General features: G+C 37.3%; 1 protein-coding gene across 2 annotated transcripts in view; it reads left to right on the top strand.

Moving 5' to 3' along the window:
* Positions 1-25,679, top strand: part of LOC127643302 (SH2B adapter protein 3-like) — a 64,563-nt gene that overhangs the window by 16,418 nt on the left and 22,466 nt on the right. For both annotated transcript variants that reach the window (XM_052125981.1, XM_052125982.1), the window contains exon 2: positions 153-1,115. In XM_052125981.1, the coding sequence (XP_051981941.1) occupies positions 180-1,115 (936 nt within the window). In that variant the 5' untranslated portion in view covers positions 153-179. The remainder of the gene's footprint in view (positions 1-152; positions 1,116-25,679) is intronic.

The raw sequence follows: 25,679 nt of genomic DNA, 5'->3' as shown, positions 1-25,679 counted from the left end.
TTGTTTATTTCTACTTATTTTCCTACTCTCCCATGTCTCTGTTTGAATGAAAGTGAAAGGAACACAGTCTAAAAAGACTTTGATGAAAAGACTTTCTGTAACTTTCTGAACATTCTGTGATGTTTATGTTATTTTTTGTCTCTTATTTGCAGTGATTTTCTGCTGTGCTGGTTACTGCAATGAATGGTGACACTGTCCAGCAGACCACAAGCACTGCACCGTCCGTAGCACCTCCTTGTGGATGGAGGGAGTTCTGCGAGTTGCATGCCAGCACCACGGCCCGAGAACTTGCCCAGCACTACCGGAGCTTTGTCCAAGACCGCCCGGTGCAGGATGTGGTCCCTCCGGAAAATTTCTCCAAGCAGTTCAGCACCCTGTTCCAGCACCACTTCAGCTGTGAGGTGGCTAAAGATGCAGAACCCACCCCACAGCCACTGCCTCCACCCACACTACCGGCCATGACTGGACGCTTACGCATTACTTCCTTTTCAGGCATGCTGGATTACCGGGAGTCTGTACGGCCGGGAGTCGCACCTCTAGTTGCCGTCTTGGCTCCCAAACCGGATACTGGGGGCGTCGCTAGGGAACAAGAGCAGTTGTTGCGGTGCTCTCCTGCAGACACTAAACGCCAAACTCGGCATCAAAGCCAGGAAGACGAACCCTCTGAACGCCGGACTGGGTCCGAACGGTATACGCCCCCAGCGTTGCCTTTCCATTCCCGTAGCGAAGTAACTCATTTTTCTGTCAGTCGCATTCGAGAAAGCGTGTGCAGACTCTTCAAGAAATTCCCACAACTTAACGAGCCCTCAAGAGACAACTCAGCCCAGGGGGGTGGACCCTTCGCGACTGTTGAGTTCACCTCGCAGTCGCCACCTCAGACTGCACAGGTACCTGCCCACCGCACCTCACAGCGAGGTGCATTGTGGAACCACTGCAGTCGGTTACGGACTGTGAGACGCAAGAAGGAAACAGGAAGTGTTTGTAAGGAGGGCCAGCTGCGGTACCTGAAGGTGGATGACACTATCTCAGACAGGCCCCCGTATTGGTTGCGTTGCCGCCTGCTGGTCAGGAGGGCCAGCGAGCGGTACCAGCTAGAGCTCTATGATCCACCTAAGGTAAGGGGATCTTTCGAGGATCCTTTTGGATTTTTAAAGAATGCCAATTGTCATGTTTTATTGTTATTTCTATATGTTAGTTAAAAAAAAAAAAATGTATGCTGCAGTGTGCAAATTTTGGACCATTAGTGACATCAAACAAACTTGCAAGTCAGTTTCCCAAACACCTATTGTTTGACCGAAAGCTTCAAAAGTAATGTTTCCAGTAGCATTTGCACTTGAGCACGGTTTGGTACGGCATGATTACTTACTCTGCTGGTGTAGTGACTCACGATTGGTCACTTGTTCAAACAGTCAATTCTAATCCTGATTTTGCAGCACCTCAGTGTCCCCCCCCCTCCATCCTCCCCAAGACTTTATCCGTATCAAATGGCACGGTTCCACTAGAACCATTCGGCCTGACGGTGGACAAGCACCTACAGTTCCACCCCAAATGCCATTGGTTGTACCAAAACTGAGATAATAGTGCACAACAGTTTTTATTGTATCTGTCAGAGCTTACAGTTGCTGCCAGGCTTGACCTGATTAAGTATGTTGTGGTACTGTCAGTGCTGTCAGACTAGTATCATTTTGCTATGTCTCTCATCCACAACTAAACACTGCTTATCTCCTCTGAAAGAGCATTTCGAAAACACTCCCCATTACTGCATACTTTGGAAAACGATGATGTTAGAAAATTGAAAATAGAGTTTTCAAACAAAAATGGAGTAGTGTCGATGTGGCCAGAGTTCACCAAACTTTCTCAGCAGAATGCACTTTTTATTTTTTTGCAGAATTTGCATTTCTGTTCTCTCGTGTTCAAGTGCATTTGAGTGGAAGTGAATGGAGCATGAGTGTAGTGTGACCGCATCTTTAGCTAGTTCATCAGCAGAGTAGTCAGGTGGTAAACCATTTGAGAATTGAGGAAAATGTTTAAATTAAAACAAACGTCTGGCCTGACTTATTTAAGTGGCGTGTTCACACCAACACTTCTTTAGCCTAATTAATGCACTCCCATAAAAGACAAAGGCTTTATTATACTATTAGGGACAGAATTACCATTTTGTCTTCCTTTCATCTCTTTGTCTCACTCCATTTCTGTCAGTTGCACAGAATGATGTAGGCTAATTGCTAGTTTTGCTAGTTCATTCAGCCGCCTAATGATGTCAACTTGAAGGGTCAGGGTATGGCAGTATCTAGGCTCTGATTGGCTTCTGAGGAATCTTGGCAAAGAAATTAGGACTTTCTCTGAATGTCTATATATGGGAAAGGCAACATAGGGCAAGAGAGTTCAAACACTTCAACTGTATACACTGCAGTAAAATTCAGAAACGTGCACACATGCATTTTACACTTCTAATTAACAATGCATTCTTTTTTAGAGAACATTTCATCCGTTTCATACTTTTAAAGAGAGAAATATAAATACATTTTTGTACACATGTCATTATTTCATTACATACATCTTGCTGTATGTATAGATGTGTGTATGCATGTGTGCATAGGTTTGCTTGTATTGAGGCTGCATTGTAGAGCTTATACCAGTCCATGCGTTGATTCTGTAATTGTGTACGCTCTATGTTTGGTGTGTTAACTAGAATAGCAACAGCGAGGGCAACTTTGCTAAGAGAGGAAGCTGCAGACTGGTTGATCATTTCTTTGCATGAGAAACTTTGCTTCAGGGAAGTCCTAACTTTAAACACAGCCTGCACATAGCAGATACATTTGTTTGATTTATCTTCTGTCAGATTTCACAGAAGATTTGTGTTATTATCGTGTTAAAAATGACTTTTAAAAGATAGCTAGGCCTTCAAAACAAAGTGCTAATATACTGTAGTTGTTGGTTTGTGCATCCTAAATTTGCGACTGACCAACATTTATTTTATAAGAGATTATTTATTATTTCATTGCACTTTTATTTAAACAAAGAGAATTAAACCCACAAAAATAGCAAAGTAACTGCCAAATCATAGTTTACAAACTTATCTCATCTTTCATTACTAGAATTGCATTTCATTTTAGATGGAACAGATTACTAGGTATGAGTGTCAATGAGTGCATGCTATATAAAGCTATTGATATAAAAAGATGCAATAAAAGTGAATGGTATATGAGGCTATCATTCTGCTTAACTTCTCTTTTTGTGTTCCACAATGAAAAGAAAGTCATATCATTTTGGAAAAATACGAGGGTGAGATTTTGGATTGTAAAATAAAGTTTAAATTCAAATGTTTTTTTTTTTTTTAACAGTGCCCTTTATCCTTGACTCTATTTAGAGTATAGCACAACTAAAAAAAATATGAAACTTAATATTAACTTGTCTATAATGCTGAAGAAAATCAGTGGTGATGTTAAGCAAGACATGAAAGTTCCTGTTTAGCTGAATTGTATTTGATGATGTTTGGAAGGCTTGAAAAACACATCTGTTGTTTGCCTCCTGGTTCACCATCATGCTCAAATGACATGCTCGAGACAAGAGACCACAGACCTTAAATTACTGCTGTAGCTTGAAAAATATGTTCGAGCTGTGCTTAGAGACCCTGGAACAAAAAGCGGATGCATACAGATATCTACAGTATATAGAACACCAGAAGGCCTAGAGTATTGTATTTGTGTGCATTTACACTGCAAGGCCTAAAGGGCTAGGCTATACTGTGTTTTTCCGCATACCGTTAATTCTTGTGCATGATTGTGTGCTCAGCTGTTCAAAGTATACTCGTTTGACCGCGAGCCTGACTGCTTTGTGGAACTCTTTTAGCACAGACAATGGCAGGCTCATGTGGTGACGACGCGCAAAGACACGGACTGTCTGCGCGTCTCGAAAAACTAGGCTGCATGCAGATAATAAAATGTGCATTGCGTACACTGTGCAAGATGTGTATCAGCTTGCGGTAAACCAAAGTATACTCGGTCCTTTCTGCACAGGGTTACTGTAATATGTAAGGTTTTGTCCACATTAATCCTGATACATTTGAAAACGAAAAATGCTCTCCGTCCACATTGCCATTTGAAAAGTTTCCCAAAAAGTTGCTCGTCCACACTGAAACGCTTCAAAACGCCCTTACAGCACATGCGAAATCTCGCCGTTCCATATACGGTCTAATACTCAATTATCATGGTGTTCTGCTTGCAGAAACCAATTCAGAGTAAACATGCATTCAATAACGTACCCTGAGCTGATCTGTCAATTTAGGATTAAGAGGAGAATTGAATACAAGTGTTTAGATGTAGGGCAGATGATCAGATATTCAAAATGTATCGGATTTAGAATCACATATGAAAGTGTCTCAAATCAATCTGAGCTTATAAGTGTTTTTGCCATTTACATTACATGCATAAAATAAAATCTGTGCAAGATGTCTGTGAGAAAAATCGTATTAGGCTGACAGTCAGGGCTGGACTGGCAATCTGGCATACCGGGCATTTTTCCGTTGGGCCGACGTACTTTGGGGCCGTTCAGGTGTGGACTGGCCAGCGGGAGAACCGAGCGAGCCAGTGGGTCGTCCGCGAAACGTGCCGAATGGGCTGCGATAAGCAAACATTTGCAGCCGCGTTAAGCAGAACGGAGCAAAAAAGGACAGCAAATACATACACCCCCCCCCCCTCAACAAATTTTGGGCCAGTTGCCATGTAAAATCCCAGGCCGATTTCACTTCCCATTCCAGCCCTGCTGACAGTGTTGGCTGAATTCCATTTTCTCTTGTATGTTGTTGTGTTCTGATGTTGGTTGGTGTCCGAGCAATTGAGAACGCAAAATTGGGATTATCAAAGTTAGAAATGATGTATAATTTCTAACATATATACATAATATGTAGATGCTTCTGTTTTTGAAAGTTTATATTTTGTAGCTATTTTTGAAGGCCCCTTCCTATTTGAACTGTGGTAGAGGTCGAACCATGTCTTGTTTTTCAAGTTTATTTGCTGTATAACAATTGCAGCCAGTGCTATGGAAAATATTTCCAATTCTAGAAAACCGCATCCTCCCATCTGGAGCATGTTAGAGCTTGACCTTATACTGTACACAAATGCAGATGTTCGCACAACTACACAAAGAGTCATTTGGACAACCCACTTACAACATAACAACACAACATTCAGTGCAACAGCACACCCTCTGCAGCCCTCTACGGACACATTGGAAAAATAATCACCATTGAGTAGTAACTTTTATTTTGGCATGTCATGTCAGCGTAATGCATCTGAAACGAAAAAAAAGTAATTAGTTGGGTTGGATCCTAAGAAATGAAAATATAATTCCACATCTAACATTTAAGTGCTACTATGTCAAAGGTAATACGCAAAAAATATTAAATTGGTTTACGGGGAAGGGGTTTGCATGGGTTTTGCCAACCCCCTGCACATAAGGAGCCTATTTGTTAAATTCATCAATATTTAGTGTTAAAATATTTCATGTATGACTGCCCCATTAAATATTTATATACTTACATTTTTGTTGAACTGTTTTTTACATGCATAATTGGTTTGATTTACATGTATCTACATTGAGTTTACATTGATGCGTAGAACAAACGCTAAAATGGCACTGTCAACGCACACGGTTTCTTATCGCATCCATGCTTTGTGTGATTAGATTTTTATTATTATTTTACTTTTTGATCAACAGCTTGCTGTAAAGAACAGAAAGGGTATTAAAAGAGACATTATTCAATGAAAATCAATCTCATCTTTGGACACTTTTTACACAGAACGGGTATAAAAAAACGTTACTATTTTTTGCCAGCTATTTGTGAGCAGCAACTGCGAAGAATTCGGTTGCATATGCGATGTACTTGCTTTGTAGAGGCTTCTCCGTGTGTGCAGATTTGAACAAAACATAAGGAAACTATATGTGAAGTATAGGATGAACTATACATGAAGCATTGTGAATGACGTAATGAGTTAAAAAATGGTGGTAAAATAAAAATTATTGAAAGGTCATTGATAATACGTATAAATGGAACAAAATATTACGTTTATAGCTAATTTTCAGATATAGTAATTTTAAGTAATTTGTCATTAATATTTTTATTAATAAGAAGGCCTTATTTGAGAGTGTAGGGAGACTCATTTACAACATTCGTAGTGCTTCATGAGAGTTGGCGCAGTTTTTGTTTACATTGTAACAGCGACTTCTCTGATTGGTAGATCTTCGCCTACTGTAGAATGTGGCCTTAAAGACATTTGAAATTTTAGCAAAAAATAAATAAATTAATTAAAAGTAATTTAGCTGTGGAGAAAATGAATGGCATTTTTACAATCGCACACAGATACCTGCAGACCATGCGCACAATTTCCCAATTGTGAAACTTTTATTATTTACATTGTTAAATTAATTTGAGATTAATTGTATGCATCGTTTTAAGTCCAGTACTCGCATTTGGCAATTTTTTCTGTAAAAAATGTAGTTTCATTTAGGCTACCATATGGTCTAAACAGTTATGAAATATATCAATAATTACTTATAAAATCAGTGTATTAAAGTCATAACAGCTTCCAATAATTCCTAAATATTTGTGCAGTTTTACATAAATATTTTTTATTAATTTTAAATGTTACTTTTTGTGTGTGTGTGTGTGTGTGGATATCTGAGCCCATTGTTCTGTGTATTAATAATTTAATGGGTTTTTTCCACATCATGGTTTCCATTTACTAACTGCCGTGTTTTGATAGGTTTGTTCTGCGTGTGACCTGTTGCTTTATTTATGTATGAAGGCCATTCAATCATCAATAGTAAAACATACCTGTCAACATTACAGGTTTCACACAGGTGTAGACAACACATTGCTGTATAAAGCTCACAAATACAATCAGTCGCTCTGCGTTAGCAACATTTGGACTGAGATGAGATTCAATGCATGCGTTGCACGACAGGTTTGCATAATTCTTTGTGTTTTTTTGTAAAACGCATTCACCCAAAACCTTTGACAGCTGTATGCTCAAATGACAAACAAAGTTGTGGGTGTGAAACACTGCCTGTTGAAAATATTGACTGTGTGTAACATTGCAGTGACGCCTGTGTTGTGCATCATATGTATATGCTATATATTTATTTATATACAGTGCATAAAGTATTCAGACCCCTTTTTTTTTTTTTTTTTTTTTTTACATTTTGTTATGTTGCAGCCTTATGCCAAAATGCTTGAATTTTTGGTCAAGTCTTTTTTATTTGTATAGCACCTTTCTCAACACACATCATTTCAAAGCAGCTTTACAGAAAATCATGCATAATGCACCATTTTAATAGACTGAAGTGATGTTTGGCTGGCACCGGCTGCATGACATGTAGCAGTGGAGCCCAAAAAGAAACAAGAACGCAGCTGGATCCAGCCAGTTCTGGTGACCTCAGGATAGGGGTCCCGAGGTTGAAACAGGGATACAAATAGTATAATATTAGCATAGATGCCATTCAATTTATTGCAGAGTTATATAGATCATGATCAAAGTTTCTGGTTACTGGTTCCGGTAGACCTAACTAAAGCAGCCTAATTGTGAGTTGAAGGATAAATTAGGTGTATGCCTGACTAAATAGATGAGTCTTTAGTCTAGACTTAAATTGAGTGAGCGTGTCTGCATCTCGAACAGTTCACATCAATCTAAACTCCATACCCCATAATGTCAGAGCAAAAAATTTAGTTTTTATAACTTGGCAAATTTACTGAAAAGAAAAAACTGAAATACCAGACTGTCATAAGTATTCAGACCCTTTGCTACGACACTTGAAATTTAGCTCAGGTGCATCCCATTTCTCTGGATCGTCTTTGAGATGTATCTACGCTTAGATTGGAGTCCACCTGTGGCAAATTCAGTTTATTGGACATGATTTGTAAAGGCACACACCTGTCTATATAAGGTCTCACAGTTGAAAATGCATATCAGAGCAGAATCCAAGCCATGAGGTCAAAGGAACTGCCTGCAGAGCTCAGAGACAGGATTGTGTCGAGGCACAGATCTGGGGAAGGCTACAAAAATGTTTGGCTGCATTGAAGGTTCCCAAGAGCACAGTGGCCTCCTTAATTCTTAAATAGAAGTTTGGAACAACCAGAACTCTTCCTACAGCTGGGCCCGTCCAAACTGAGCAATCAGTGGAGAAGGGCCTTGGTAAGAGAGGTGACCAAGAACCCAATGGTCACTCTAATTGAGCTCCAGAGATCATGTGTGGAGATGGGAAAATCTTACATTACGCATTAAAGCCTGCTTGGAATTTGCAAAAAGCACCTAAAGGACACTTAGACAGTAAATAAACATATATAAAGACATAAATAAAGCATTTTAGCATAAGGCTGCAACATAACAAAATGTGACAAAAATGAAGGGGTCTGAATACTTTATGAATGCACTGTATGTATATATATATATATATATATATATATATATATATATATATATACACACACATATATATAATCTACACATATACTGTATATATATATATATATATATATACATACATACACACACATATACACTGGTGGCCAAAAGTTTGGAATAATGTACAGAGTTTGCTCTTATGGAAAGAAATTGGTAATTTTATTCAAGTTGATCCCAACGACAGGCTAGCACCTTGCATGGCAGGTCTGCCACCATTGGTGTGTGAATGTGAGTGTGAATGGGACACAGTGTAAAGCGCTTTGGTTAAAAAAGGTGCTATATAATTGCAAACCATTTACCATTCACCAAAGTGGCATTCAACAGATCACAATGTATAGTCAGGACATTAATAACATGAAAAATGACTATTACAATTTGAAATCAATGTTCAGAACGTCTTACTGTTGTGATGAGAACTACTTCAAAGAGTTCTCATCACAAAATCCTCCACGTGCAGCAATGACAGCTTTGCAGATCCTTGTTATTCTAGCTGTCAGTTTGTCCAGATATTCAGGTGACATTTCACCCCTCACTTTCTGTAGCACTTGTCATAGATGTGGCTGTCTTGTCGGGCACTTCTCACCATTTTACAGTCTAGCCGGAGGTGTCACTGTCCTTTTCTGCATATCACTGCGCTGGTTTGTGGCCTGTTCTGTATAACACGGCGGCTCATTTCACCTTATCGCAGCCCGTTTCGCGGCCGGCCCGGTTCTCCCGATGGCCAGTCTGCCCCGGATCGGCCCAAAAGTGCCTCTGCCCACCGGGAAAATGCCCGGTATGCCAGATTACCAATCCAGCCCTGGTGGCAGCATACCTGTTGCAGCAATAAATCAGTAGAGATAATAGAGTATCATTTCTGTTGAATTCCTTCAGATATTGAGTTCTCAAATTCCCTTAAAAGAGGTATGTTGCTATGTCCGTCATGCTGTATATTAGCGCTTGTTCTGACAATGTCAAATCGTTAGCCCCTTTCACATCTGCAACATGGTAAATTGCAGTAAAATTGTTCATTTGCCTTTACTGGTAAATGTACCACATCTGCTATTCACACGTGCCATGATTTCCTCTTTTTATTTTTTTATTTTTTCAGTATTGCAACCATTCAAACTTCAGCACCAAAATACCATTAAACACTGAGATGTAGTTATCTTATTAGTCGACAAATTTCTTCATCAGCTCAGATGATGAGAAGCACTTTTGGGCTGGATGGAACTACTACTACAATCTAAAAATACTAGGTATTACACACTTACTGACTTTATAATTGGCTAATTGTTTTTATAGCTAGCAGTGTAGATGTGGTGACATTGGATTATAAACATTCTATATTGTGAGCTTGTGTGGGCTTTGTTGCAGCTCTCTATACGTTAAAGCCTGCAACCGCTGAGCTGGTATACCTGACCTCACTGAGCTACCCATGGAAAGCACCACTCGCTCCCCCTTCATCTCTCGCTCTCTCTCTTTCTCTCTCTCTTTGTGTGCATGTAGGTGCTGTGGTTCACCTTCTCTAGTCCGTAAACAGGATGCTTGCTCGACCTATGTGAATATGAAGTTGAATATTAGTAGCTGTTTGTGTATATTCTCTGGGTTTATCAAGTTATAATATTGTATATTGTGAAAGTTATAGTACTGCTCACACTTTCCTGCAAGCCAAACTGCTTTTGTATTTGCTGTGATTATGTTAATAAAACTCTTTCTGATGTTAACATTGGATCATGAGGGCAAGTTTCTCTATGTGTCATTATTGCAATAGATGAAAAGATCTTTTTGACCATGAAGCCACAGACAAACCACTTAAGCAGTTTTCTTTTGCAGAATTAGAGAATGAATTAAAATGAGAGCGAAAAATATGAATGGACGTACCAGGTTTTATTTTTATTATGCAGTGCAGTGCTTTAAATGCAACAGATACATGCTTGAAACATCTTGACCGAACACAGCAATGCTAGAGGTAGATGACAGGCATTGATGCACTTTAATTTTTTGCTGCATGGCATTATATGTAATGATAACACGCTTTGAAACATATTAACAGAGCACAGCAAAGCTAGCAATAGAAGACAAGCATTAATGCACTTTTCCTATTTACATTTTTTTTGTATTTACATTTATGCATTTGGCAGATGCTTTTATCCAAAGCGACTTGGAGCCCTTATTACAGTGACAATCCCCCCGGAGCAACCTGGAGTTAAGTGCCTTGCTCAAGGACACAATGGTGGTGGCTGTGGGGATCGAACCAACAACCTTCTGCTTAACAGTTCAGTGCTTTAGCCCACTACACCACCACCACTCCTATTTTTTTAGTTTCTTTTGCTGCAGTGCATTAAATGTGACGTTTTTGTCATTGCAACACTAATGGTAGATTACAAGCATTAATGCAGTTTTCAGTTTTTCTCTGCAGCACATTAAATGCAACTTCTTTAAATATTGCAACTCTAATGGTAGATGCCGTTTTTTAGTTTTTAGCAGCCATGCATAAAATGCAAAAAAGACGTACTCAACAGAACAACACTATTGTTGGATGACAACTTGTTTGCAAGCTTACACAACTAACATGAATTAAAAAGAGAGAGAAAAAATTAGTTGTTTTTTTTTGCTGCAGTGCATTAAATGCGATGAAGACATGCTAGTAACATTTTATTACAGAGCACAGCAATGCTAGCAGTAGAAGACAAGCATTAATGCACTTTTTCATAAATGTGACAAACACTTGCTTGAAACATGTTAAAAGAGCACTGCAAAGCTAGCGATAGATGACAAGCGTTAGTGCAGTTTTCAGGTTTTCGCAGCAGTGCGTTAAATGTGACATTCTTTAAATATCGCAACACTAATGGTAGATGGCAAGTATTAATGCAGTTTTTGGTTTTTATATGCAGTGCAACTTCTACAACAAGGCTAACAAGAATTACAAAGAGGAAAACATTTGTTCTTTTTTTTGTTGCTGCAGCTAGCATAGATGAGCATTAATGCACTTTTAATTTTTTAGCTGCAGTGCATTGTATGTGACAAAGACATGCAAGTAACAGAGCATAACAAAGAGCACAGCATTTCTATCGGTAGGTGACAAGCATTAATGAACCTTTCTGTTTTTCTGCAGTGCATTAAATGCAATATCTGAACAGAGTAGTACAGCAAACCCAACCCGATCTCATGAAACGTCGTACATGATTTACGAGTTGGTTATTTCGAATGGTCTGCCGTAACACGATGTTGTTCGCATAAAGTCATACGACTTCATCACGTGCAAATTCCCGGATGTGTAATGCGGAAGTAAGCGCGAGTTCCGTGCACGAGGCGTTAAGGACATACTTATTAATATTATGCCCTAACCCATACTACTTATCTAAACTTAACCAATCAGTAGAGGGTGTAAACATGATAGGAAGCTGTGTGTGTGTGTGTGTGTGTGTGTGTGTGTGTGTGTGTGTGTGTGTGTGTGTGTGTGACAGAAGCAAGTAATTGATTAGATTGTGATCGTATTAGATGGAAGCGATGTTCAGTGACGTCATTGGCTGTAGTGAAAGTTGTTTTGGTGCAGTCGCTCGATATCATACAAATTAGGCAAATTTTGAAAAGTCTTACAAATCCTGAGGATTTCGCCCTTGAGAGTGTGTTGGCAAAGCTATGGGTAAATGGCAAGCAGTAATGTACTTTCAGGATTTTTTCTGCAGTGTATTAAACGTGACAAATAGCCTACATGCTTGAAATACAGTATTTTGTAGAGCACAGCAACGTAATATATGACAATCATTAATGCACTCTTCAGTTTTTTGCTGCAGTGCATTAAATGCAATGAAGACATGCTTGCAACATCATAACAGAGCACAGCTAAGCTAGCTTTAGACGACAAGCACAGCACAGCAACACTAGCGTCAGTAGATGACAAGCATTAACGCCCTTTTTTGTTGCAGTGCATTAAATGCAACAAAGACGAACAGAGAACAGTAACGCTAGCAGTGGTTTTCAAGCTGCTGTAATTAGAAAACTGACTTTTTACATCGAAAATAAAATATTTGTCCATCATCATGAGGTTTGAACTGATGCAGGAAACTAGCTTTTTTCTTTCCTCTGCGCCTCTCCCTCTCTCCCTCTATCTCTGTGTCTTTCTTTCATGTGTATCTTCTCAGTACTGTGTAAAGCTGCGGTGGGGCTTTTGAGAGCAGCAGTAAAGGTCAAAGTGATTGACACTCTATTTTAGCTGCACGCAGCAGTCAGGGAGGGAGAGGGAGTTAAATAAACGAGGGAGTTTAAAAATAAAGCCAATGAAAACCAAACAGATGTGAAAACCATGTTGACCCTAGGAAGGGGGTCAACATTTTGTACAGCTTGCACTTGTGTACTTATGCTTTTGTGTGTTTTAAAAGGTAATATAAGATAATACAGACGTCATCGAGGTGGCTTTAGTTGTAAAGAATCATAACTTTTTCAAAAAACTTGCAAAGGTTAATTAGGATATTAAAGATGTGTGCGTTTCTGCCCCACTAGCAACACTTTAAGGAACAAAGCGCAACAAATGGGTTCCGGATATAATAATATATAATATATAATTTTTTGTTAACAATCTTTACTGATTCCATTCACAAATTAAATAAACATAACAGAAAATATAGAATATAGGCAGCCTAGTGATCATAGTTATTTAGAAAATTAAAATAAGAAAGTATACTTTCAAAAAACAATAAGAATGCACACACACACACACACACATTTAATACTACACATATTTCTCCACTGCCCCTCCCTGAGAACCCTCCAAAAAGGCCAAATATCTACACCAATTCCTATTAAACAAATCACATTTTCCCAGCCTTCTATATGTCAGCTCCTCGAATGCCGCCACCCCGCCCATCTCTGTGCACCACTCCTTAAAAGAGGGTGCTCCAGTCTACTTCCATCCCCTTAGAATGATCCGTCTACTGATCATAACTCCGGCTAGGACACAATGTTTTATATTTCTATCCCCTGGATTAATGACCACCCCATCGCCTAAAATATAGAGTCTGGGCAAAACTGTGTGTCCAATATGTCACACATAAAACTCTGAACCCTCAACCAAAATTCAGCGAATTGATTTTTAATGATAACTTATAAAGTATTAAAAACAGACCTACCATGAGTTCAAAGGTTGTTAATCAATTGTATATGTTTCTGTTGAAACCATCGGTTGGCATTATTTCAACTTCATTGTTTAAATAATTGTGTTTAATAGCAGAATTCTGGTGAAGAACTACACTACCCATGATTCATGGGTGCCACTAAACTTAAAATATATATATTTTATAGATTTCTATATCATTTTTTTATTTGATTACATCATTCGCACAGTTTCCTGGGATTGTAGTACATGCCTACATGAAAAACGATAAGTAAACAGGCAAATCAAAGTTTTTAATGGTGTGATTTACCTTGGAGCTGGTTGGTTTGATTCATGCCTTAAAACTCTTTTGTGAAGGATTTCATGAAATCCCTATTAAAGAAATTAATGGGAAAAATACTTCTAGAACCAGGATGACTGAAAAAGTGGGCGGTCACTGTTGCACCCTATAGCAAATAAATAGAACTATTGGTCTCTGCGAAACAATAATGGGTGTTTCCCAAATATGTGGCCATTTTCAAACTGGGATGGGCATTCAGCTATCCAATGAAAGTAAGGGAATCGCAATGTAGTAGTCAGTGGGTGTTTCCAAACCAAGATGGGCATTTCTGAACTATCCAATCAAAGTAGGGAATCTCAATTTAGTAGGCAAATTGTGTAAAAGAGTAGAAAAACCCCCATCCCAGTTTGAAAAGTCCTACTGCTGCTTGGAAAAAGCCCATTTTTGTTCTACAGAGACACAAGTCTCCAAAAATAAGGTCTGTATTCAAACAACGATTAGTCGAACAGAAAGTCTCGCATCAAGCTCAAACTATTGGTTGAGCCAATGCTGCTGTGTTAGGTCAGAATGCTTAAACAAACAGAGCAATGTTTTGATAGCTGACAACGCATTAACCACATTTGGAAATACATTTTATATATATATATATATATATAAGCAATATCACACAAGTAAGAGTGTGATATGGCCCTGCATCAGCACTGCTGTGATTAGGCCACAGGCTGAGTTCCGTAGATAATCATAGCAGTGCTGATTTAGGGCCATATAGCACGATTGCGAGCATGATATTGTTTATATACAGTACAACAGTTCAATGATCAAGTATATATAAAAATTTTTGGAAAAACTGAGTACCTATCATAAAAACGAATTTGTGAATGGAACTATTCATTACGCAGCGGATCAGAATCTGCCGTTGCTGGTTCAAAACAAATCATCCACAGATGCATCCAAAACTGTTAGTAATTCAAAATGTCACTTCAGAAATAGTATCACGGCTTGTGCTGTTTCTATTAAGTTATTGGATAAACAAGGATGTGTGTGTGTGAGGGAGAGAGAGAGAGAGAGAGACACTGAGTGTGTGTGATCACTTGATGCCGCACCCAAACAGAGATGCTGTCAGCTTTCTGGAGATCAGCTTTCTCAGTGGAAAAATAGCTGTCCAAGCAGGGGTATTTCTCACTATTTCGCGGTAGATGGTGCGCAAGAGTCTTTCACTATAGAAACCACAATGTCCTCTGCCATTTTGAACAGTACTTTTTCTCCAATGTGGAAACTCCAGTAAGAGGTAAGTAATGAGTTGTATAATTAATCTGTCTGTTGTGTCTCTCAACTGTGATGAGCCATAATGCTGAAGTTGTTTGTTTAATTGTCTAGCTGTAGTCGTGTAGTAGTAATACGAGCGATCACGGAGCGCGATTGTATGTAAACAATGACTGACGGATTCACTTCACGTCACCAACTGGCTCATATTACACACAAAAATTATCTTTTGCCACCACCTGCTGGCTAACATATGTAATGTAATTTTATTTTATATAAAATACATGTAAGAGACACTTATACAGTAACTCTTAACAGATCAGTTTAGAACAGTATGAACACAAGCGGAGTGATATACACGCAGTGAAGCGTCCAAGTGCTGATTGTGTCAGACCATCAGTTCTCATGGAATGTCTCTTGTCCAATCAGATTCGAGGACCGGAACTAACTGTTGTGTATACACACACACACACACACACACACATATATATATATATATATACAGGGTTGTGGAGTAACGGAATACATGTAACAGGATTACGTATTTAAAATACTAAATATAAGTAACTGTATTCCACTACAGTTACAATTTAAATAATTGGTTTTTAGAATACAGTTACATTCAAAAAGTATTTTGATTAATGAAGACATTACTTTGCATTTTATTGTCATTTGTTTAATTTAATATTTAGTCCTTCAGATGGAAAACATTTATACATATAAATGATGTGATCCAAAGTGCATTTGAACAGCAGTGAAACACTTTCTTATGATGTGTTACATTCATACGAGCAGACAGAGAAGTACGTTTGAAGTAAGATTGGAGCAGAAGAAATAGAAATAAACCTTGTGTAAATTGTCAGATTTATGCTAAGCTAAAATGCTATTTCTAACCATTTTACATGCACATGTTACCAGACACAATCATATTTTTTTATCAAGAAAATTAATGTTAGATCATAATTTCTTTTTTTTTTTCTAGTAAGATCTTTGATATTAGGGCAAAAATAGTATTCTTCATAATAATTTTTGGATTCATTTCCTGTAAAAATATCTAAATATCCTTAAAACAAGATGAATTTGATTTATCTTGTTTTAGAAACAACACTGCATAAGATATTTGGGATTTTCAGAGAATGTATTTTTAACATGTATTGTGTCTGACTGTACTGGCAGACTTTTTAATAGTCAAAACAAGTGAAAAAATCTACCAGTGCTGAAGAAGTAATCCAAAGTATTTAGATTACATTACTGACCTTGAGTAATCTAATTAAATATGTTACAGCATGTATTCTGTAATCTGTAGTGGAAAAAATTTCAAAGGTAACCCTGTGTTTGTGTATATATATATATAATTATTTTGTTTATGCCTATAGCTACATCTTAAAGTAAATTCAGGAAACATCACAGATGCAGCTGTCATTTCGTGTAATTAGCGGCTTGTCATTTCTAGATTTCTTTCCTTTTGTTTTTGTTAATTTCATTTTGTGACTCATTTTGAAAGGTAGTTATGAGAATGTGGGTAAAAGCAAAAGTAGCAATTAGGAAGTGGAGTTATTCAGCTGTACGGCACTGCTGTTTCTTGTGGTGTATTAAATTGCACTCACAAACACATGTGCACACTTTGATAAATTAAACCATGCTTTATGCGGTAACACCAAAGAACATCTGTGACATGAAACTAAACAATTTTGACATGAGGATGAGGCCAAAAGTCTTGACACAATATTAAAACAGGACTTCAAAGAATAACAAATAGAGTACACTGTGATGTGTGCAACTCCTGCATGTCCACATGGACTGACTGCTGCTAATATGCATTCAAAAAGAAGTTGGCCGGACTTGGCAGGAAATGCACTTCAGAATCATGTCAGAAAAAAAGATACACAACATACTACACAGCCAAGGAAAATGTTCGCATTATGTAGAGCGAGGGTAAATATTCCGGTCTTTGACAAACAGGGCCAAATATGGCCAGAGAAGTCAAGCCGCATGGAGAGCAAATGTGTATTTTTCCAATTTCGCTCTTTGGTTTATGGCTCGTTAAGTTCTGTCACTTGTAATTAATCAGTTGTAAAGGCAATAATTCAGTACTTTTTGCAATTCTGCACTGGACATGAATGTAGCAATGCAAAAAAAAAAAAAATGCTGTACTTTTCACCCTTTTCCTCACATAGTGCTCCTATGACAGCAAAACATTTTTACTCTAGTGCATGACTTGTAAGCTAATACATTTCAATGTTTGGATTACATAACAAACACATTTATAAGATTTCACTCACCAGTAACTGTGTAGGAAAGCGGTGGAGTATCCAGCTGCGATATCCTTTCACTGTGTGTCTAGAGTAAAAGTTGTTCCATGTAATGTGTGTCCAAAGACGTGATCCACGTAACCCATTTGTCATTGAATAATGTCTCCTTTCTGTTCTCTACAGTCAGTTGCCGACCAAAACAATAGAAAAGAAGTATTTAATTGTAATCACGCATGGCACGAATAAGGTAAAGCCGTTTGAGTCCTCTCGTTAACATGCACAAATTTACAGACGCTCTTTACAGAAATGCCTTCTTTTTTGGTGAAGTTGTGTGAGGTTGGGTTATAACATCTGTTTAAATGAGATATGTGCATATTTGCAGACGGTATATGATATTTTTATCATTAGACAAGACAGTTAAATGTAACAGGGAACTGTTGAGGAGAGAGCAAGTGTGCCACACAAGCCCTCAAAAGTGAAGCCAAAACGTCTCGATCGCCCCCCAGTGACTGGTCCTAGTATAGGTCATAAACCCCGCCTCCCCATGTTATTCAACGGGACGTGAGACCAACTAAACAATTAAATTACACTTCACATATCTTTTTTCCAAAGATAGTTTCTGTCATTTAGTGTAGTTTCTATCACATTGATGTAATTTCAAGTGTTTGTTTTCAAAATAAGTTTGTTTTTAGTTATTTGATGCTATAAAAACGGTGCTGTGACATCATGATTGACAGCTGTGATTGACAGGTTCTCTGAGCGAAGTAGTCACTGAAGCACCAACAGACTTTTTTTCGGGATCTTCGGAGGACTGAGGAGATTGGAGCTTTAAATGTAATATCTAAATTTCTATAATTAATTATTTCAATTATTTTTTGCGATTGATTCAGCGAGAGTGAGGGCGGGGCCTTGATTTCGCGGCTTTACTTCCTTCTCACTACTGCGCAGGTCTGGTCCCGAAATCGCAACTGCAACGCAGACTCGAAGTCCCAAGATGTCTCCGCCATATCGGGACACTGGCGGCTTCAGTTCTCACCAATGGAAAAGAGCGAAGGGGCGTCGTCCATCTTTTTTTACAGTCTATGGGGGAGAGAGGGAGAATGAAACAAGTGAGCACTTTAACATTATGAGCTCAAACGCGTCTGCAGATGCTCTGATATTTGAACCGTTTAAATGAGATTTTGTTGCGCACTGGTCTATTATTTTAGTAACACGATGGCATGTAACAACAAAACGAACCGTGACTGGTCGTTTACATGTCTCAGTTGCTTCACATGGAAGCAGGCGATTCTCGGCACCCTCAAGAAACAAATCGGCCAAATGGGAAAATCTATCGCCCGATGCCGATAATGAAAAAAGTCAGAATATCCGAAGATTTATCGGCCTCTGTGATATATCGGTCGACCAATAGTGCCAAGTTTAAAAGTTCCCCAGTATAATTAGTAGCATATAAATATACCCATATGAATCGCTATTGAAACTAATCGAAATTTGAATTTAATCTAATCGAAACGAATGATTGTGAATCAGAAACAAATCAGTACCTAGCCCTATTTGAAGGTTAATGCTGGGAGAACATTAAGCTTTTGGCACCACTCAGTGAACATTTCAATTTGGAACTGCAGTGATACTTGGAATGAGCCACGTAATATAATTTTGCAAAAATGTCATCAAAGTCATGTCATTTTCATGATATCAGGCTGAAAATATGTCTTGCTCAGTGTCATAGCTAGACCCTGGCTGATAGGGCTGAAGCCCTGGATCTCATGTTATTAGCCTCAAATGTTTTTTGTGATGGAAAAAATAAGAAGTAAGGTTCAATGTTCATTATATCAGGGTACAAAAGCAACAAGGCAGGCTGCAATTCTGGCTTCAAATGTAAATTAAATGCAATCAGTGAGCCCAACTTGCATTAACTGACAGTTCACACTTTGACTTTTACCTGCTGTTCATGTTCATGTTCAGGTTCATCAGACATGTTACAAATGCCTTGAGTGAGAGCTTTCTGTTTTCTCTCACAGGGGAGCAGCTTTTCTGTATCAGAAGCACTGAGGTTTTAATGTGAAAGCCTTTTTTCTAAATATATCATCATAAACCTAATTTCTAAATACATTTTGAACAATCCACACACCAAGCAGATTTTAATGCATGCGCCATTAAACTTGTTCGGTTATTCGGGTTTATTCGGGAGTCGTGATGCTCGAATAAAACATGTTTATTGCAATGGAATTTCCTCAAACGCAATTCAAAATAGCAGCACAGTGAGCTATAATCCTAAATGGCACAATACATAGGTCTTAAAATTATAAATCTCACAAAAGTCAAACAAAAATGATCAAACGTCACTGCCTGTATATGCGCTCTTCCTCTGCTGATTCACATTTCCATGCCATGTGTGTGGAGTTAAACTGCTGCCTTTAAATAGCCTCTTTGGGAGCCTTGATTTTTAAATGGTTTAAAAAGGGGGGAAAAAACACTCTTACCGTTTATCAAGCATTGAAATTTTGCTTTGTTAATAACAACCTGGAATCATGTTTAATAGCAGTCATGAAACCCAACGCAGGTGTTTCGAGATGCGTTTATCAAATTAAAGTTATTTTTAACTTTACTCTGTGATCCCACGATGCCGTTTTTATTGCCACGTTAAATAACATGCAAAACATTTTGATTATAAAGTCATAATATTTTGCAAATAAAGTAAAAATTATGAGAATAAACATGTAGCATTATGAGATTAAAGTCGTAATAGTTTGAGAATAAAGTTGTAGCATTGTGAGATTAAAGTCGTGATAGTTTGAGAATAAAGTTGTAGCATTATGAGATTAAAGTCGTGATAGTTTGAGAATAAAGTTGTAGCATTATGAGATTAAAGTTGTAGCATTATGAGATTAAAGTTGTAGCATTATGAGATTAAAGTCCTGATAGTTTGAGAATAAAGTTGTAACATTATGAGATTAAAGTCGTGATAGTTTGAGAACAAAGTTGTAGCATTATGAGATTAAAGTCATGATAGTTTGAGAATAAAGTTGTAGCATTATGAGATTAAAGTCGTGATAGTTTGAGAATAAAGTTGTAGCATTATGAGATTAAAGTCGTGATAGTTTGAGAACAAAGTTGTAGCATTATGAGATTAAAGTCGTGATAGTTTGAGAATAAAGTTGTAGCATTATGAGATTAAAGTTGTAGCATTATGAGATTAAAGTTGTAGCATTATGAGATTAAAGTTGTAGCATTATGAGATTAAAGTTGTAGCATTATGAGATTAAAGTCCTGATAGTTTGAGAATAAAGTTGTAGCATTATGAGATTAAAGTCATGATAGTTTGAGAATAAAGTTGTAGCATAATGAGATTAAAGTCGTGATAGTTTGAGAACAAAGTTGTAGCATTATGAGATTAAAGTCCTGATAGTTTGAGAACAAAGTTGTAGCATTATGAGATTAAAGTCATGATAGTTTGAGAATAAAGTTGTAGCATAATGAGATTAAAGTCGTGATAGTTTGAGAACAAAGTTGTAGCATTATGAGATTAAAGTTGTAGCATTATGAGATTAAAGTCGTGATAGTTTGAGAACAAAGTTGTAGCATTATGAGATTAAAGTCATGATAGTTTGAGAATAAAGTTGTAGCATTATGAGATTAAAGTCGTGATAGTTTGAGAATAAAGTTGTAGCATTATGAGATTAAAGTCGTGATAGTTTGACAATAAAGTTGTAGCATTATGAGATTAAAGTCCTGATAGTTTGAGAATAAAGTTGTAGCATTATGAGATTAAAGTCCTGATAGTTTGAGAACAAAGTTGTAGCATTATGAGATTAAAGTCATGATAGTTTGAGAATAAAGTTGTAGCATTATGAGATTAAAGTTGTAGCATTATGAGATTAAAGTCGTGATAGTTTGAGAACAAAGTTGTAGCATTATGAGATTAAAGTCATGATAGTTTGAGAATAAAGTTGTAGCATTATGAGATTAAAGTTGTAGCATTATGAGATTAAAGTCGTGATAGTTTGAGAATAAAGTTGTAGCATTATGAGATTAAAGTCGTGATAGTTTGACAATAAAGTTGTAGCATTATGAGATTAAAGTCATGATAGTTTGAGATTAAAGTTGTAGCATTATGAGATTAAAGTCGTGATAGTTTGACAATAAAGTTGTAGCATTATGAGATTAAAGTTGTAGCATTATGAGATTAAAGTCGTGATAGTTTGAGAATAAAGTTGTAGCATTATGAGATTAAAGTCGTGATAGTTTGACAATAAAGTTGTAGCATTATGAGATTAAAGTCGTTATAGTTTGACAATAAAGTTGTAGCATTATGAGATTAAAGTTGTAGCATTATGAGATTAAAGTTGTAGCATTATGAGATTAAAGTCGTGATAGTTTGAGAATAAAGTTGTAGCATTATGAGATTGAAGTCGAAGCATTTTGAGATTATAGTCATAATATTTTGAGAATAAAGTAAAAGTTATTAGAATAAAGTCTTAGCATTGTGAGAATAAAGTAGTATATTGTGTGAATACAGAAATATTAGAGAAACAAATCTCAATATTAGGCTAAACAGAGCGTCATTATCACAATGATAGAATGGATGCCGAGCCAGCAGCTTCATTAATGCAAGAGATGGATGTTTAAGGACGTAGTTAAATCATACTTTAGGATAGTATTTAGTAATAAAGAAATCCTTGGTCTTTTGGCGCATCAGCACACAGTTATTAGTATCCGGACTCTGCAGTGGTTATGTAAATGTCATTTATTCAGGAGAAAGAACCAGACAGATTCACACAGTACCGCTCAGAGTTGTTAATGGGTTTTCATCTCTAACGTATACTGTAACTGAGGGGATGTACTTTGCTATAATTCACATTAGTTCCAATAATTTTTCGCTTCACTTGAGTATGAGCCTATATCTCGTGCCTCCCTTGACAGGCGCCCACATGTTGAAAACTCCTGTACTAATGAACAGAGATCTCGTAAAAACTTCCCACAAATTCAGCTCGGTTGCAAAGCCAAGTTATCTACCTGGTTAGCGATGTTGTATGTAAAGACCCAGACGCTCCACTTTGCTGTTTCCTATCAATTTATTCTCCAAATATTATGACTTTAATCTCATAATGCTTCGAATTCTCGTAATTTTTACTTTATTCTCAAAATATTATGATAAATGACAATTGCGAATTTGAATAGTTAAATTACTTGGATTTTATTGTTATTTTAAATCGTAACTCACTTTGATCCTCCACAATTTAAATTAAAACGTGTTTGATTCCTTTATTGTGCGCCTGACGTTTGATTATATAAAGTTGCGCTTAAAAAATGACCACCCTACCTGATAAATAATAATTATATTAAGTCATGGAAGGAAGGATTCTTCTTATTTATGTATTATATTATGGTCTGTGGCCTAAGCCCCAGAAGACACTGAAGTCTAACAGTTTTTCTTTAATTTCAGTGTTTCCACCAGACTATTTGTGTGTAAATAGCCGCACTATGTGACAGGTGCTATTTGAACCTAGTGCAAATGGTCACTCCAATGTGGTATCGATGTGTATTTCTTTTATTTAATTCTAATAAAAAAAGTTAAGGTAACAATTTATATTAAAGTGTCCGTGTTACAAATATTATATGTTATTATTATTTATTACTATAGTAGTAATATATATATATATATATATATATATATATATATATTTATATATTTATAATAATATATATATATATATATTTGTAATAATATATATAGTTATATTTAAATGTATTCTGACACTTACACCAAAGCTAGTTCACGAAACTAATGGGCTCTGGCCTAATAATTTAAATGATCTTTTGTTTTTAGCTGATATGCATATGCGGTTTTAATAATATGTTTTGATATTCGAAAATAGCCCCAAAAAAGTCAGCCTTTATACCAATGAATTTTAGTCAAAAATAAAGTATGATTTCTTTTCATCATACATTTGTTTTATTATTTAATTTAACTGTAAGCTTATTGGTCTGTGGTTTATGAATATTCTTTAACGCTTCCAAAGTAGACAGAATTGGACTTGGAATTCTCAATGTGTTGTGGTCCGTTTCTCCGACACAAACTTAGTCTGCCTTAGTATTGAATATCAGCGGTTTATTCGGTTTGAGGAAATCTTCCTTAGAAGTTTAATAGCAGCGAGCGTGCAGTTGCCTAGAAGGGAAATGGAGAAGTGAAACAAAGGATCTGTTTACCGTATGTGTGTGGTGTAAAGTGCTTGTTTCTAATCAATAGTGCGGAAGTGTGGATGTATTTGTGGATGTGAATGAGTTAGTAGTGTGTTTTTATCCTTTCCTCTGTGTGAAAGTTGAGTGCAATTCAAAGAGGAAAGATCGTAACATTACAGCACTGTTGCTCAGCAAACTTTGGCACGGAGCTGCTGTGTGTTGTGTGTGTGTGTGTGTGTGTGTGTGGCTATTTTAAGCCATGAATCATCCTGACTCACTGAAAATTAGAGATTTATTTGTAAGCTGTGCTGTAAGTGAGAAATGTGAAGTGAGCTTCTTAATTCATAAATCTTTGATGTATCAGATCTGACTGGATACACTTTGGAAATTCCTGGAGCTCTCAGTATCCAAATAAATGTTTTGATCACACAGATTTCTGGAATCTGCTCTGATTCTTTTCCCCAAGGAGATTTGGTGTCCGTGTATTTTGTGTCTTTGTGTATATGTAAGTGTGTAGGCGTATGTCGAAGGTTTTTGAGTAAGGTTCATGGCTCTATTCTCTTTTAATTTCCAGATGAATATTTTTAGCTAATCCCAGTAGAAAACTAAAATCATCCCCCTCTCTGCTTAAACTACACTGGACGGCGTACATTGATTGTGTCATCTACTAGAAACGTCCAACATCGAGAGTACTCATTATTTGTTTGGAGTTACTCTTCAGGTTGCATATCGCGTGATGCACTTTATTTTATTGACTTTTAAAGAAACACGTGAAGTCCATCAGGTTTCAAAATGTAGGTGGAAGCTGCACAGTGTTTGTTCTCATCGTAAGGTACGTATCCGTTCTTAGTTAAAGCTGAAGTGTGTCATTTCTGCGCCACAGTAGGGCTGGGCTAGAAAAAGTATATTTTTATTAGGGCTGCACAATTAATAAAAAAAATCATCAAGATTACAATAACGCCGGCTGCAATCAACTAATCGTGGAAAGTGTCAATCACAGAATTCCAGTTAGATCTACTCCCATTGAATTGAAAAGTTGCTTTTAACTTTTTTCCAGTGGTTGAGCATTGTAACCAATAGCAGACATGTTCGTTGAGGAATCAGAAATGGTGCAACAAAACTTGAAAGCTCCCATTATAATATAACAATAAATAAGCGTAAGTAGCAAAGTTCTAAGCTTGTTTTTGGAGGTGTAGCTTACATAAAAAATATGGATTGTAATTGGCCCCACAAAAAAAGTAATTTAATGTCAATTTTATTAATTATAATTAATAACCGCGATTCAACAATTCTTTTTGTCATAATCGTGCAGCCCATACCTCTATATTTTTCAGCTTATTGAAGATATACGATAAACAGTATATCTCGATAATTATGTATTTGCTCTGAAATGGATAAAAAGTGTTTGTTTATTTAAATCAGAGGAAACGTATTTTCATCCATAGCCAAGTAGATTGAGTATTTAAAAGGGATTGAATAAAAATCAGGAAACCGATGGAGTGCGTACTCCAGGTAGGGAAGGAGGTATTGCCCCAAGTGAAGGAGTTCAAGTACCTCGGGGTTCACGAGTGAGGGGACAATGGAGCGGGAGGTTGGCCGGAGAATCGGGGCAGCGGGGGCGGTATTGCACTCGCTCTATCGCACCGTTGTCACGAAAAGAGAGCTGAGCCGTAAGGCAAAGCTCTTGATCTACCAGTAAATTTTTGTTCCTACCCTCACCTATGGTCATGAAGGCTGGGTCATGACCGAAAGAACTAGGTTGCGAGTTCAAGCGGCCGAAATGGGCTTCCTCAGAAGGGTGGCGGGCTTCACCCTTAGAGATAGGGTGAGGAGCTCAGTCGTCCGTGAGGACCTCGGAGTAGAGCTGCTGCTCCTTTGCGTCGAAAGGAGTCAGTTGAGGTGGTTTGGGCATCTGGTAACCCGGGATAGGGAAGTCCCCCTGCTGGAGCAGCTGCCCCCGCGACCCGACTTCGGATAAGCGGTTGAAGATGGATTGATGGATATTTTTTATAAAACATTTTTTGTGAATTAACATGTTGTGCAAATACCACTCCACTTGTTTTTTTTGGAATCCAGTTGAATTTTGCATATTATAATAGTAAATTATTACTCTGTGAGCCAGTCAAGTTTATTATTATAATCAT

The sequence above is a fragment of the Xyrauchen texanus genome, chromosome 4 (genome assembly GCF_025860055.1).
Source record: "Xyrauchen texanus isolate HMW12.3.18 chromosome 4, RBS_HiC_50CHRs, whole genome shotgun sequence".
NCBI lineage: Eukaryota > Metazoa > Chordata > Actinopteri > Cypriniformes > Catostomidae > Xyrauchen > Xyrauchen texanus.
Note: the sequence above shows the minus strand (reverse complement) of the source record. Positions and strands in the feature narration are given on the sequence as shown.